Source organism: Microtus ochrogaster, chromosome 18 (assembly GCF_000317375.1).
Source record: "Microtus ochrogaster isolate Prairie Vole_2 chromosome 18, MicOch1.0, whole genome shotgun sequence".
NCBI classification, from domain to species: domain Eukaryota; kingdom Metazoa; phylum Chordata; class Mammalia; order Rodentia; family Cricetidae; genus Microtus; species Microtus ochrogaster.
The window spans coordinates 59264194-59276404 of record NC_022020.1 but is presented as its reverse complement, the minus strand read 5'-3'; the positions used below and the strand labels follow the sequence as shown (position 1 = coordinate 59276404).

Genomic DNA, 12211 nt, shown 5'->3' with positions numbered 1-12211 from the left:
TTTACATGGACTTTTTTAAATCTATAGCTGTGAATGACAGATGGGAAGAAAGTAAGGGCAGGTTACACTGTCTGAACAACCTGAAGAACAGCAAAAGAGGCCACAAATTCAAGTCCTTTCTTACTCGCCTACAAATGAATAGCACAAAAGTGTGCAATGCTAATTTTACCCTATGATCCAGGCTGATCTATATTAAATTACTGAACAAATTATAGCATCCTGTATTTTGTTTCCATAACTCTCTAGAAAATTACCATTTTGCAGGAGGCCCCAACTAAGCCTCCTAGTTGAAGAAAGTAGTCAGGCTGCTGTGGAATTCACTGTGTGGATGTGTACATACAGACACATGGAATCATGGGCACCTGATATTCCTGCAGTATGAGAGAGGCTGTTACTGGCATAGTATCCATCTGCTTTAGAATTGGTCATGGACCTCAACTGATGCATCTCTAGCTTTTCGATGTATAAAACTGTTAAGTGAGTTTAAAACTGATGAATGAATGTGGGTGTGGGTTTTCTGGCTAACCTACAAGAATATAGTGATTCATAATTGGTAAGGCCATGTCTTCTTCCGCAAGACAAGACAGGCTCCCAGCGGTCCGAATACTTCCCTGACCAGGAGATCAACAACCTCCCCAAGACAAACTGTCATCTAATATAATTAGAACTCATTAGTCACTCTTCCCTGAAAGACCACCCCCTTATGCCTCATATTCCCAATCCTCTGGATCAATGGAGGCCTCAATTGCATTACACGGGGGCTCAGAGCCGTACCATAGAAATATGGCCCACCCGTCTGCCATCTCAGCCTCTGATAGCTTCTGAAACACACACATCTTTCACCAGAAACCCTTGCACTTTCAACTTCTGTGTTTTTGAAACCTGAGTATCTCCTGGAAGCCCCCCAAGGACAGTTCTTTCTCAGAAGCCCTCTCCAGTAGCGATGTTTGCTCTCTCCCACGGACAGAATTCCCAGGGCAGCTTCCAGAGTGCCATTTCTCGAACACCACAGTCCCCTGAAGCACCCCACCAGACTGCCTTCCCCATCCGGTTCCTGCTCAGCCACTGACAGACACCAGCACTCCTGCTCACCCATGTCAACACACTTCACTCTTTTTCCACACTACCCAGTCCTCATAAAAAGTCTCCAACAGACCCTCAGACAATCACCCCAAAATGTGGTCTGTTTGATTTCCTTCATCTGTTTCAACAGCCCCATGACCACAGGTGCCTGGACACACGGCTTACTAACAGCTGAACTTCCACTGTGGTTTTGAATTCATGCCTTCCTCTCTCTGATGACTACCTACCGGCAGCCAGCATGTTTCTCTAGTCCCTGGCTAAAATAATTTTGGGGCAAATTTCTCCCCATTAATTTCCTCACTACCCATCACCAGGCTCACTGTGTACTTCCTTCCTCAAACATGGAGGTTTTCTCGGCTCGGCATCAGATCTCCTTAGGTGTTCTTTCCAAGTCCTCACTCTTTTGTGTTCATAACGTCTTCCAGGCAAAACTTGCACCCTGATTAAATCCAACACTGCATCTACGCTGTGTCCCACAGGAACTACACACAACTCAAGAACAAGCTGACAAACATCTGCCTGCTCTAATTTATGTGCATCATGCATTTCCATTGGGTCCCGGCTCTAGGCCACTGGTTCTCCTACTGCTATCTCTCAACTCCCAAACTAACCCAGGCTCAGTGGCGCTCACCTAACTTAACCTGTCTAGAGAGAACTTGCTCCTTTCTGATCCACACTCTCTGCACTCACTCGTCTATAAGGAGGCAGAATACGCCTTCTGATCCTGGGAGCACCGTTTCTCTAGCAGTAACTGTAAGCCCTACAAAGACAACTATTTCAAAAATAGCTCTAGACACTCTAGATCACCCCTATCTTTTCTGCCTACACCCTGTGTGTTGGTCGGTTTTCTGTGACAAATACCCAGGAGAAACAGTTTAAAGAGGAAGCTGAGAGGGCCTGGCAGGGCGGCTCATGCCACAGTGTCTGTGCCAGTGCTTCCTCCTCCTTCCCCTTCAGACCATCCATGAGATAGTGCCATCCATGTTTAGAAGAGGTCTTCTCCACCTGGTTAATCCCCGCCAGAGATGCCCTCGCCAACATATCCAGGTGACTCCCGATCAAACTGATAGTCAGGGTGAGCCACCACACTGACACCATTCTCCCTTTGGTCTACACTAATTAGCTTGTAGAACAACACTCCAGCATGCGTCATGCTTTTTTGTCAAGATTTACTGATTTTTATTTTTAAAAACATGAAGAATAGAATTTGATGTTCTGTTATATCTGACAGGGATTTCAAAAGTAAAAAAAAAAAAGCAAAGAGAATACAGAAGAATTAAAATTTCAGTCTATAAAAAAGTTAACAGAAAGCATTATTTGGTGACATTACTCCTCTAAGGTCACAAAACAAGCAGGCTTAAGTACAAGATTTGGGCTTTAAAAATAGATTACATCACTCTAAAAGTTGAGGGGAAAGCAGCCAAGCCTGTAATTCCAATACCCAGAAGGCTGGGGCAGAGAGGACCATTCCAAGTCGGGGACCTCTTAGCTCAGAACGTGTTCCAGGCTGGCCAAGGGTTGCCTATACAGTGAGGCGGGAAGACAGGCAGACAGACAAAAACATACACACACACATCCAGTATATTGCAATCACACATATCCCATTTCTTCAAATGAGAAATATGAGTTCTTAGAGACAGTCCGTGATGTGTTAGGAATAATCAAAGGCATACAACCAACATGGTACATTTTGTTGCACCACTATCTTTTACAAAGACTTTCACAAAGTTAATAGAGTCAGGCAAGGTGGCACACACCTTTAATCCAAACACTCAGGATTCAGAGGCAGGTAAATGTCTATGATTTCGAGGCCAGCAAGGGCTACATAGTGAGACAGTTCCAGAAAACAAAACAAAACAAACAACAGAAAGGAGGAGAGGAAGAAGGGGAGGAAGGAGGGAGTGGTAGAGAGAGAGAGAGGAAACTAATAGAGTAACTAAACCTGCATATAATTATCTCTTTTAGGGGGGAAACGGGGGAGAGGAGAGATGTTTGCCAAAGCAAACTTAAAAAACAAAACTGCACGAGCTTAGAGGTATTCACTGTGAGCAGCGCCCATGCTTCCTTGAGGGTGGGTGCATTACAGTGATGCTCCTAACTCACTGTCTGTGGACAATGAAAGAGGTCTGAACCGGGCAGTGGTGGCACATGGCTTATAATCCCAGCACTTGGGAGGGAAAGGTAGGAGGACTTCTGTGAGTTTGAAGCCAGTCTAACCCACAGAGTGAATTCCAGGACAGTCTCTAAAGACACACAGAGAAAACCTGTCTTGAAAAAAATCAACAAAACAAACAAAGAAAAACTCCAACAACAAAAAAAAAAAAGAAAGAAAGAAAGATAAAAGAAGGAAGAAAAGAAAAAAATCCAAGTAATTTACTGTTTTTGCTTCTTTCATTTACTCGGTAAAGAATGACAAACATACCAGGGAACTGAGAACAGAGGCTAGTACTAGGGACGATGGACTTGGTCCTGCCTCATCCCACTCTCCTCCACTGCAATGAAGTTCTAATGAGGACTTTCACACACCTGCCATCCTAGGAAGGCACTGTTTATGCCCAAGCCATCAGCCTGTCTTTTATTACCGTAAGTGGGGACTAAGGAGGCTGTGCAGGGGAGGCTGTTATAAGTAGAAAACATGGAAAGGGTATTCTCTGGCTTGCTGAATAAAGTGTACTAGAGCATTCTAAACAAAAATTAAAGAGTTATCATTATCAATGCACAGCCCTCTCTTACCAAGATGAGAAATGTTTTAATTAGAAGTCTGTCATTTTCACAGTGGTGCGTGTTTCTGAATACCACATACTTTTTCTCAATGAGTCAGCCCAGAAGAAGCCAACACTTGGGAAGAAAAGAATTGTCACATACAATAAACTACACTTGTCATAAGTAATTTAGCAACTTTCTCATAAGATATTGGGGAAAACAGCCGGGCGGTGGTGGCGCACGCCTTTAATCCCAGCACTCGGGAGGCAGAGGCAGGCGGATCTCTGTGAGTTCGAGACCAGCCTGGTCTACAGAGCTAGTTCCAGGACAGGCTCCAAAGCCACAGAGAAACCCTGTCTCGAAAAACCAAAAAAAAAAAAAAAAAAAAAAAAAAAAAAAAAAGATATCAGGGAAAACAGGAGTTTTAGTCTTTGCGTTCCACTTTATTACAGTATTTTCCTAAAGAAATAAATAAGCGAATAACCTTGGACTTCTACCTTTCCCTGGACACTGCAAGCAAATGGAAGGGAACATTTTGGATGGCTCATTCATTTTTTATTTCTTTTAATTTTATTGATTTTTATTGAGCTCTACATTTTTCTCTGCTCCCCTCCCTGCCTCTCCCCTCCCCTTCAACCCTCTCCCAAGGTCCCCAGGCTCCCAATTTACTCAGGAGATCTTTCTTGTCTTTTTCTATTTCCCATATCGATTAGATCTATATATGTCTCTTTAAGGTCCTCATTGTTGTCTAGGTTCTCTGGGATTGTGATTTGTAGGCTGGTTTTCTTTGTTTTATGTTTAAAAACCACTTATGAGTGAGTACATGTGATAATTGTCTTTCTGAATCTGGGTTACCTCACTCAAAATGATGTTTTCTAGTGCCATCCATTTGGGATGGCTCATTTAAACGGAAAAGCATTTATCAAAAGCGGCTATACAATACCCCAGTACTGGGGACTGGAAGCTGTGTGGTGGTGCACACTTAAGTAGCTTAGATACCTAAATATCAAAACAAAGCACAGAAGTTCCAAAGCCAAACTGTCCCTGCTGGTTTTCAGACGTATGATGCAACTAAGTGCTCACTATCTGTTTCTCCTCACAATGTGAACTTCTCAATCTAGTTCTTTCGGTGACAATCTTGAGTCTCCACATAATGACACATTAAAATTCCTAGTGCCTAGTTATGTCACAGCCACCCTAGCCTCAACCATGTTTTTACGTTTGTGGTGATGCTTTCATAAGCAGCCCCCTGCAGTGACAGTCACGAACCACGGCAGTGCTTGGTGCGCACTAATGATGGCTCTACCACCGGCTCACACGTCTGCTAAACCATACGTCTTACCATTGTTTTATGGGCATACTCCCTCCACTTAAGTTTACTGCAAATAGTATGCCTCTGCATGGGGTACTTACTGCATCTCAAGATGGCACCATTTTCTCTTGGACTTGATTTAACTTTGTTCATCACACCCTGAGAACACTCAGCACTGATATACATACATATAGGATAGACTAGGTGTGCAGTAAGCTATACCATATAGGTTTATATAAGCATAGTTTGTTTGTATGGTAAAATATGACATACCTCTTATACCACTGTCCTGCTGTTAAGCAACACATGACAGCATATACTGTACACAGTATTTACATATAATAACATATATATAATTTATATGCCAAATACCTGATATTTTCATAATTTATTAACACAAAAAAAAGACTAAAGCAAATTTGTTTTTTGTTTTGTTTTGTTTTTATTTTTTTCGAGACAGGGTTTCTCTGTAGCTTTTGGTTCCTGTCCTGGAACTAGCTCTGTAGACCAGGCTGGCCTCGAACTCACAGAGATCTGCCTGCCTCTGCCTCCCGAGTGCTGGGATTAAAGGCGTGCGCCACCACCGCCCGGCCCAAAGCAAATTTGTAAATCATTATGAAGTCACGCTTTGTTCTACTCACTTCCTGCACCCCCATTTCATGTGTATAGGTTTTTTTGTCGTATCTGCATGTATGTCTGTACACCCTCATGTATGCAGCACCTGAGAAGGTTGGAAGAGAGACTAAAGATAAGATGGTCTGGGAGAGGAAAGGAGGGGAGCAGAGAAAAATGTAGAGCTCAATAAAAATCAATAATAATAATTTAAGAGAGGAAGAATTTAAAAAAAGAAAGAAAGCAAGAAAGCAAGCCTGAGATACGCAGCTAGGCCCTGTCTCAAAAACAAACAGAAAACCCAGAAAACCTTCTATGTTAGGCAACTTTCACATTCGGAACTAGGGAAGGAATGATAATGAAAGGAAAAACAGCCAAGGTTCAGCAGTCAGGCCAAGCTCAAGTTTGGCTTTCCTCACCTCTTTCCTATGAGATAATGAACCAAATCCCAGCACTTGGGAGGCAGAGGCAGGCGGATCTCCATGAGTTCAAGGCAAGACTGGTCTACAGAGTGAGTTCCAGGACAGCCAGAGTTAACAGCGAAACCCTGTCTCAACCTCATGTATACCCCCCAAAAAAACCCCAAATCTCCACCGATATTTGAAAAGTAGCATCATTCGAGAAAGAAAGAAAACAGAGACATGAAGCTGGAAGGAGGCCATGTTGGGAGGAGTTAATGCGCTTTGTGGTAATATTCTTTCAGTTAGTAAATAGCAGATCAGAATTTTAAAAGTCAAGTTTGTGGCACTTAGCAAACCAATGACACCGGATACAACAATGTAGCAAAAAAAAAAAAAATTTAAACTCTATACAAATTTGTTTGGGAAAAAAAAAATGAGGCTCAGCAGTTAAGCCTGCTCTTCCTGAGGTCCTGAGTTCAATTCCCACCAACCACATGGTGGCTCACAATCGTCTGAAATGAGATCTAGTACCCTCTTCTGGCCTGCAGACATACATGCAGATAGAGATAGAACTGTGTGTGTGTGTGTGTGTGTGTGTGTGTGTGTGTGTGTGTGTAATAAATCTTTATTTTTTTAAGAAAAACTGTCAAGTATGACCACTGTTTTGAAGAGAGTAATTAATGAACTTGCTTCCTGGAGGGAAAAAAAAAAAACTCCAGTTATATTAGAATACTGGATTAAACACCACTTAAATGAGAATGGAAAAAAAGGAAACACTAACAGACCAGTTGAGTCTTCCAATGAGACTAGAAAGGATTCCGATGCTGCCTTCAGGTCAGGAGGGAGCTATATGCCACTGAAACAGTCCGTGTGCTGGGGGTCAGGGGCAGTAAATGAAGGAACAATGCAATGTGACTAGACTGGCTCCTTAGCACCAAAGATAAGGGTGTGAGTGACATCGAATGGATTTAAACTCATGATCCCCAAAGAAACCAAAGGTGGGTAAATCTACAAAGACTGGTTTACTGATTAGTTGCTTAAATCACAAAACAAGGCTGCCACTTTACTGAGCCGCTGGCCGCCTGTGAGACAGTAGACTGCTTGCTGTATGTGCTGCCCTCTGCTCCTATGCTACTGCTTGTTTATGGAGCACGTGCCACAGCCATATTCCTGGGACCCAGTACTCTCTAAATCTGCACCACACACTGCTGATTTAGTAAGCCCAGTAAGAGCTCCCACGCAGGCAGGAGACTGCGCAGGTGTCAAGCTTCCTCTCCTTTAAAACAAAGCCAAAGTTCTCAGCTATGGTAGCTCACACAGGCCGGGCCACCATTAAGAAGGGAGGTCCAAAGGCACTGTATATGGGCTGCATCTGCAGCTCTCAGCTCCGCAGCAGAGATGATGTCCACTCTGAAGGAGGACAGGGCTCTGTGGCTCAACGTCATGCCACTGCAGTTATTTACAAACTCTTCCAAACCTCTCAGTTTGGTTACTGAACAAAGCTCGGAGACCATGCAGTGAAATCCTAACCAGCACAGATTCTCAGCAGAAAGACGCCCCAAGAACACAAGGAGTAAAGAGCTTCCTATGGCTCAACTTCACTCTCTTCACTACCAGACCTGTACAATATGAGTATTTTACGTTATGTTCTACAGCAAAATAATTTATTCCTGATTTGCATACATTTAACATAAACTATTACAGAAAATGGAAGGATTAATGTTTTCATTTCTTTTAGTATTGACATTCAGCCAGTTACACAGATCCAATAGAATGGATAATGGTGACGGCCAAGTGAACAAAATTTCTTAGGCCTAATTAGACGAAGTTTATGTAGATAAGGAATGGGAATCCGGAAGGACTTACTTGCTACTCCTGATGCCAGTCCATACAGCAGCCCTCCCCCATCCGACTGTGGAGGGAAAACATGGGTTCCGGGTGGAGGTGGTTTTTCTTGTCTGATAAAGTTGTAAAGCAAGGTTTTCACAAGTTTGCTGGTGTAGGGAAGACTACACAGAAAGAAGGGGGAGAAAAAAATAATCAAATTTCTGCTCACGGGAGTCACCTAATTCTGCATAGCAACACAGAAATATGTCTGCCATTAATACTAGCCAAGGAATATGGCGGCAGCAAACTTGCCTTAAGCCTTGACACTGGCGCTGCTCTTACCACACCAGAAGGCACAGACCAAATCATTAGAACGCAAGCATCTGTTACCTGATTTGCAATTTACATAAAATTGCAAGCAATTATAAGTTCAGCAGATAATAGAGCACAGCAGGTTCTTAAGGAAGGCTATAATGTAGACTCAGCAGAGAAATCTAAGAATTAAATGGCAGTAAGACAACCAAGCATGAAACTCCAGCTATTCAATTATAGGTGATAAAGGCATTTCTATAATCTCTATTCTGCTTGTAGATTGTTGTATGTATTATTGATAACCATGGCTTCTAAGATAAGTCACAAAAACTAGAATAAAAATATTCTAGTTTGGAGAGATAGCTCAGTGGTTAAGGGCACTGGCTGCTCTTCCAGAGGCCCTGAGTTCAATTCCCAGCAACCACATGGTGGCTCACAACCATCTGTAATGAGATCTGATGCCCTCCTCTGGCATGCAGGCATACAGGGAGGCAGAATGTTGTATACATAATACATAAATAAATCTTTTTTTTAAAAAAATAAAATAAAAAATATTCTAGTTTAAATATTTGACATTATAATGATACTACAAAAACCTAAAAACTTAGAAAATAAGATTACTAACATCCTCTCCATCTATGAAAAATGCAACTTTTAGACTCTCAGCACTGTAAGAAATAAATTCTCTGTCAAAAGCCCTATCATGCCAAGCATCACCTTCAAGCCAGGGTACCCCATTCCTGTTCGAGGGTTTAGATAGACTCTCCACACTGCGAGTGGATTTCAAACGTTCCTCTGAGGCTCCAGGATGGTTAGTCCCCTCTGTAATTCTCACTGGAGTCTGATCCTCAAAAGGCAGGGAGACAGTGGAGACTAAAACTCACAATGGTATCTGGCAACAGAGCCTGCAGGCTGGGTAGAAGGTATGTTTGGAGCTCATATGATCAACCCTGGTAGCTCTGCAGTAAGAGACCCACGGACTGGCTTGTCTCTTGTGCACAATGCCCTATCATACCCCAGGTCTCTTCTCTAAGAAGAGGGTCACCAGCCTCAGTCACAACCTTGGACACCAGAGTCTCTTCTTTGTCTCTGTGTAATTTACCCAAAAAGCTTACCCATGGCAACCATGGCAACCAACGGCAGCGAGGGGAGCACAGTGAAGACAGCGCTCTTCTCTGCTGACCACACCCTTCACTCATACCACTTGGCAAGTGCTCTACCCACACCCATATCCCCAAGACTACTGCATAATTTCAAGAAAAACTACCTTAAAGACTTACTTGATTTAAAGTTTTTTGAAAATTATGTCAACAGAAGGTAGGTGTTGTGTTTACTGAAAGTACTTTTATCCAGGTTCCCATAAGTGTCTGCTAAGGAGCACAGCCCCAAAGCCAGCATAGTTTAGCATACAATAAGTAGACACTCATTAAATTAGAGCAGTAAAGAAGCTTCTGGTATAGTCTAAACAAAAGGTGACAAGACACATCACAGACGTCAGTCCATCAAATTCAGAAGTCCTACATCCTCAGATTCTGCATCCACTATTTCAGCTAGTCACAAATTGAAAAGATTCAGAAAAAAAATCTTATCTATACTGACCTCTACTCATCCTCATGATTTTCCAAATAACGCAGTATATCAGCCATTTACAAAGCATTCACTTGCATTAGGAACTATATGTCATTAGATAGGCTCTAAAGCACACGGGGGGGGGGTGTGCCCGGGTTGTGCACTGCATGTTTTAGGGTCTGGCAGGTTTTGGTATCCTCGGCCAGTTCCCTGCTGATACTAAGGGACAATTGTAGATTCAAAGGCACTAGTAAAAAGAAGGAGATTCAAGAACGGTTTGAATAAGCAAACAGGACTTGATAACTGCTCACAGAGAAAGAAGGAAGAAAAAAGACAACAAGCTATTCTACAAAGCAACAATTAGAAGCACTAGTGAATCTGGGGGACAAGACGGACAGGAGAGAGTGGATGAGAATGTGAATCTGGTTGTGTTGTGTTGGGCAATGCGCAACAGAACAACCAAAAGAAACGTCAGGTTGGTGAAACAACACCATTCAGGGGAGAAGACAGTGCTAGACTTAGTAGATGATAACAGTGGTTTGCTTTTCCTTAAAAAGGACAACCTTAAAACAGAACATACCATGGACCTTGCATCAAATACTTGTGACTGATGCTCTGTCGCAAGACCTCCTTGTGGAAGAGCTGGCAGGACAGGAAGACAACCATTGCTGAGATCGCCTCCACCGATATGTCATATGTAATATCTCTGAAGATGGAGAAACAGAGTAACGATCAGTCTGGACGACGAAAGTGCTGCTCTTCCCACGTAAACTGCACATTTAAAGAGCCAAATCACATCTTCAGATTTTTCAGGTTATTAAAAAAAAACACTTAATATAAAAACTAACTCAAGCCAAGTGGTAGTGGTACTCAGGAGGCAGAGGCAGGTAGAGCTCTGTGAATTCAAGGTCAGCCTGGTCCACAGAGCGAGTCTAAGAACAGCCAAGGTTAAAAAAGAAACCCTATTTCAAAAAACTAAAAGAAAAAAGTTAAGTCAAACCAACTCCTTCCCAGCCATTAGTTCTTCTATTTAGACCGGGTACTGGTATTTCATTATTTTCCTACTTTCCAGTTCCCACGTGCTATTGGTCTACGGGTGTATGGTAAGGGAGACAGGATTCTGCTCTGAAGATCTGCTTTAACCTCTGTGCTGTTTTCTAACACACATCTACACACAGCACACACAGAAGCACAAACACACATACCCTGACACACAGAGAAACACACACACACAATAAGAAAGTATACTTATTTTTGTTAAGGACGACACTAAGTTTCCTTCTCAGAACCTACGGAGTGGCTACAATTGCCTGTCATGGGAGTTCCTTGGGACCTACTACTCTTGTCTGGCCTCATGGGCTCTACACTCATGTATACAAACACACTCATCCACAAATATAGACACGGATTTTTTTTGAAAATTAAAAATAAAACAATTTTTTAAAAAAACTACAAAAAGTAAGCATATACATTACAAAATACTGCCAAATAATAAATGGGCCAATCAATCATTTGGACACACAGTTCTCAATGGAAATACAAATGACTAATAAAATTCAAAGTGACAGTTCAGTGATGGAGCACTTGACCAGCATGCAAGAAGCCCTAGGTTCAATCCCCAGTACTACAATGCACACACACACACACACACACACACACACACACACACCTTTATGTACAGCTCGGTGACATAGTACCTGTTCATCATGTTCAAGGCCCTGACTTCAATCTCTAATCCAGCAAAACACACACAGAAAGATGCACACATGAAGAAATGTTTTCAGAAAGGAAGAAAAGGAAAAGAAAACAGCTGGAGCCGGGCGGTGGTGGCGCATGCCTTTAATCCCAGCATTCGGGAGGCAGAGGCAGGCAGATCTCTGTGAGTTCGAGACCAGCCTGGTCTACAAGAGCTAGATCCAGGACAGGCTCCAAGCTACAAAGAAACCCTGTCTCAAAAAACCAAAAAGAAAAAAGAAAAGAAATGAAAGAAAAAAGAAAAAGAAAACAGATGGAAACCACCCTCTAATCCTGCACTAGGGCTATGGATTTGGGGTTTTTCAAGTAAGAACTATACAACTGCACCAGAACATGTGTTTTCTGGACTTTCTACTTGAACTTGCCTATGTGTTCTCCTTACCTGACTTGGAGAAACATGAACCTACATTTCCTTTGGTGCTTCCTAATTCATGAATTGTTAGTAAAATTGGGGAAGGGGAAAAAGGCGGAGGAAAGAGAAGAGGAGGAGGAGGAGAGGAAGGAAGGGGAGCAGAAGCAACGGGGCCTGACAGGGGACACAGGTCAGCAATGCTAGCACTTAGGAGGTAATGCCAGAGAATCAGTAGTTCAAGGTTGGCTACATAGCAAGCTTGAGGCTAGCCTGTGCTACATGAGA

At 42.6% G+C, this 12211-nt stretch overlaps 1 protein-coding gene across 1 annotated transcript in view; it reads right to left on the bottom strand.

Annotated features, from left to right (window-relative positions):
- The window catches only part of Dym (dymeclin), a 269386-nt gene that overhangs the window by 197421 nt on the left and 59754 nt on the right, over positions 1–12211 (bottom strand). Inside the window, exons 6-7 of the mRNA XM_026783375.1 lie at positions 10400–10525; positions 7978–8120 (exon numbers count right to left, since the gene is read on the bottom strand). Of these exons, the coding sequence (XP_026639176.1) occupies positions 7978–8120; positions 10400–10525 (269 nt within the window). The remainder of the gene's footprint in view (positions 1–7977; positions 8121–10399; positions 10526–12211) is intronic.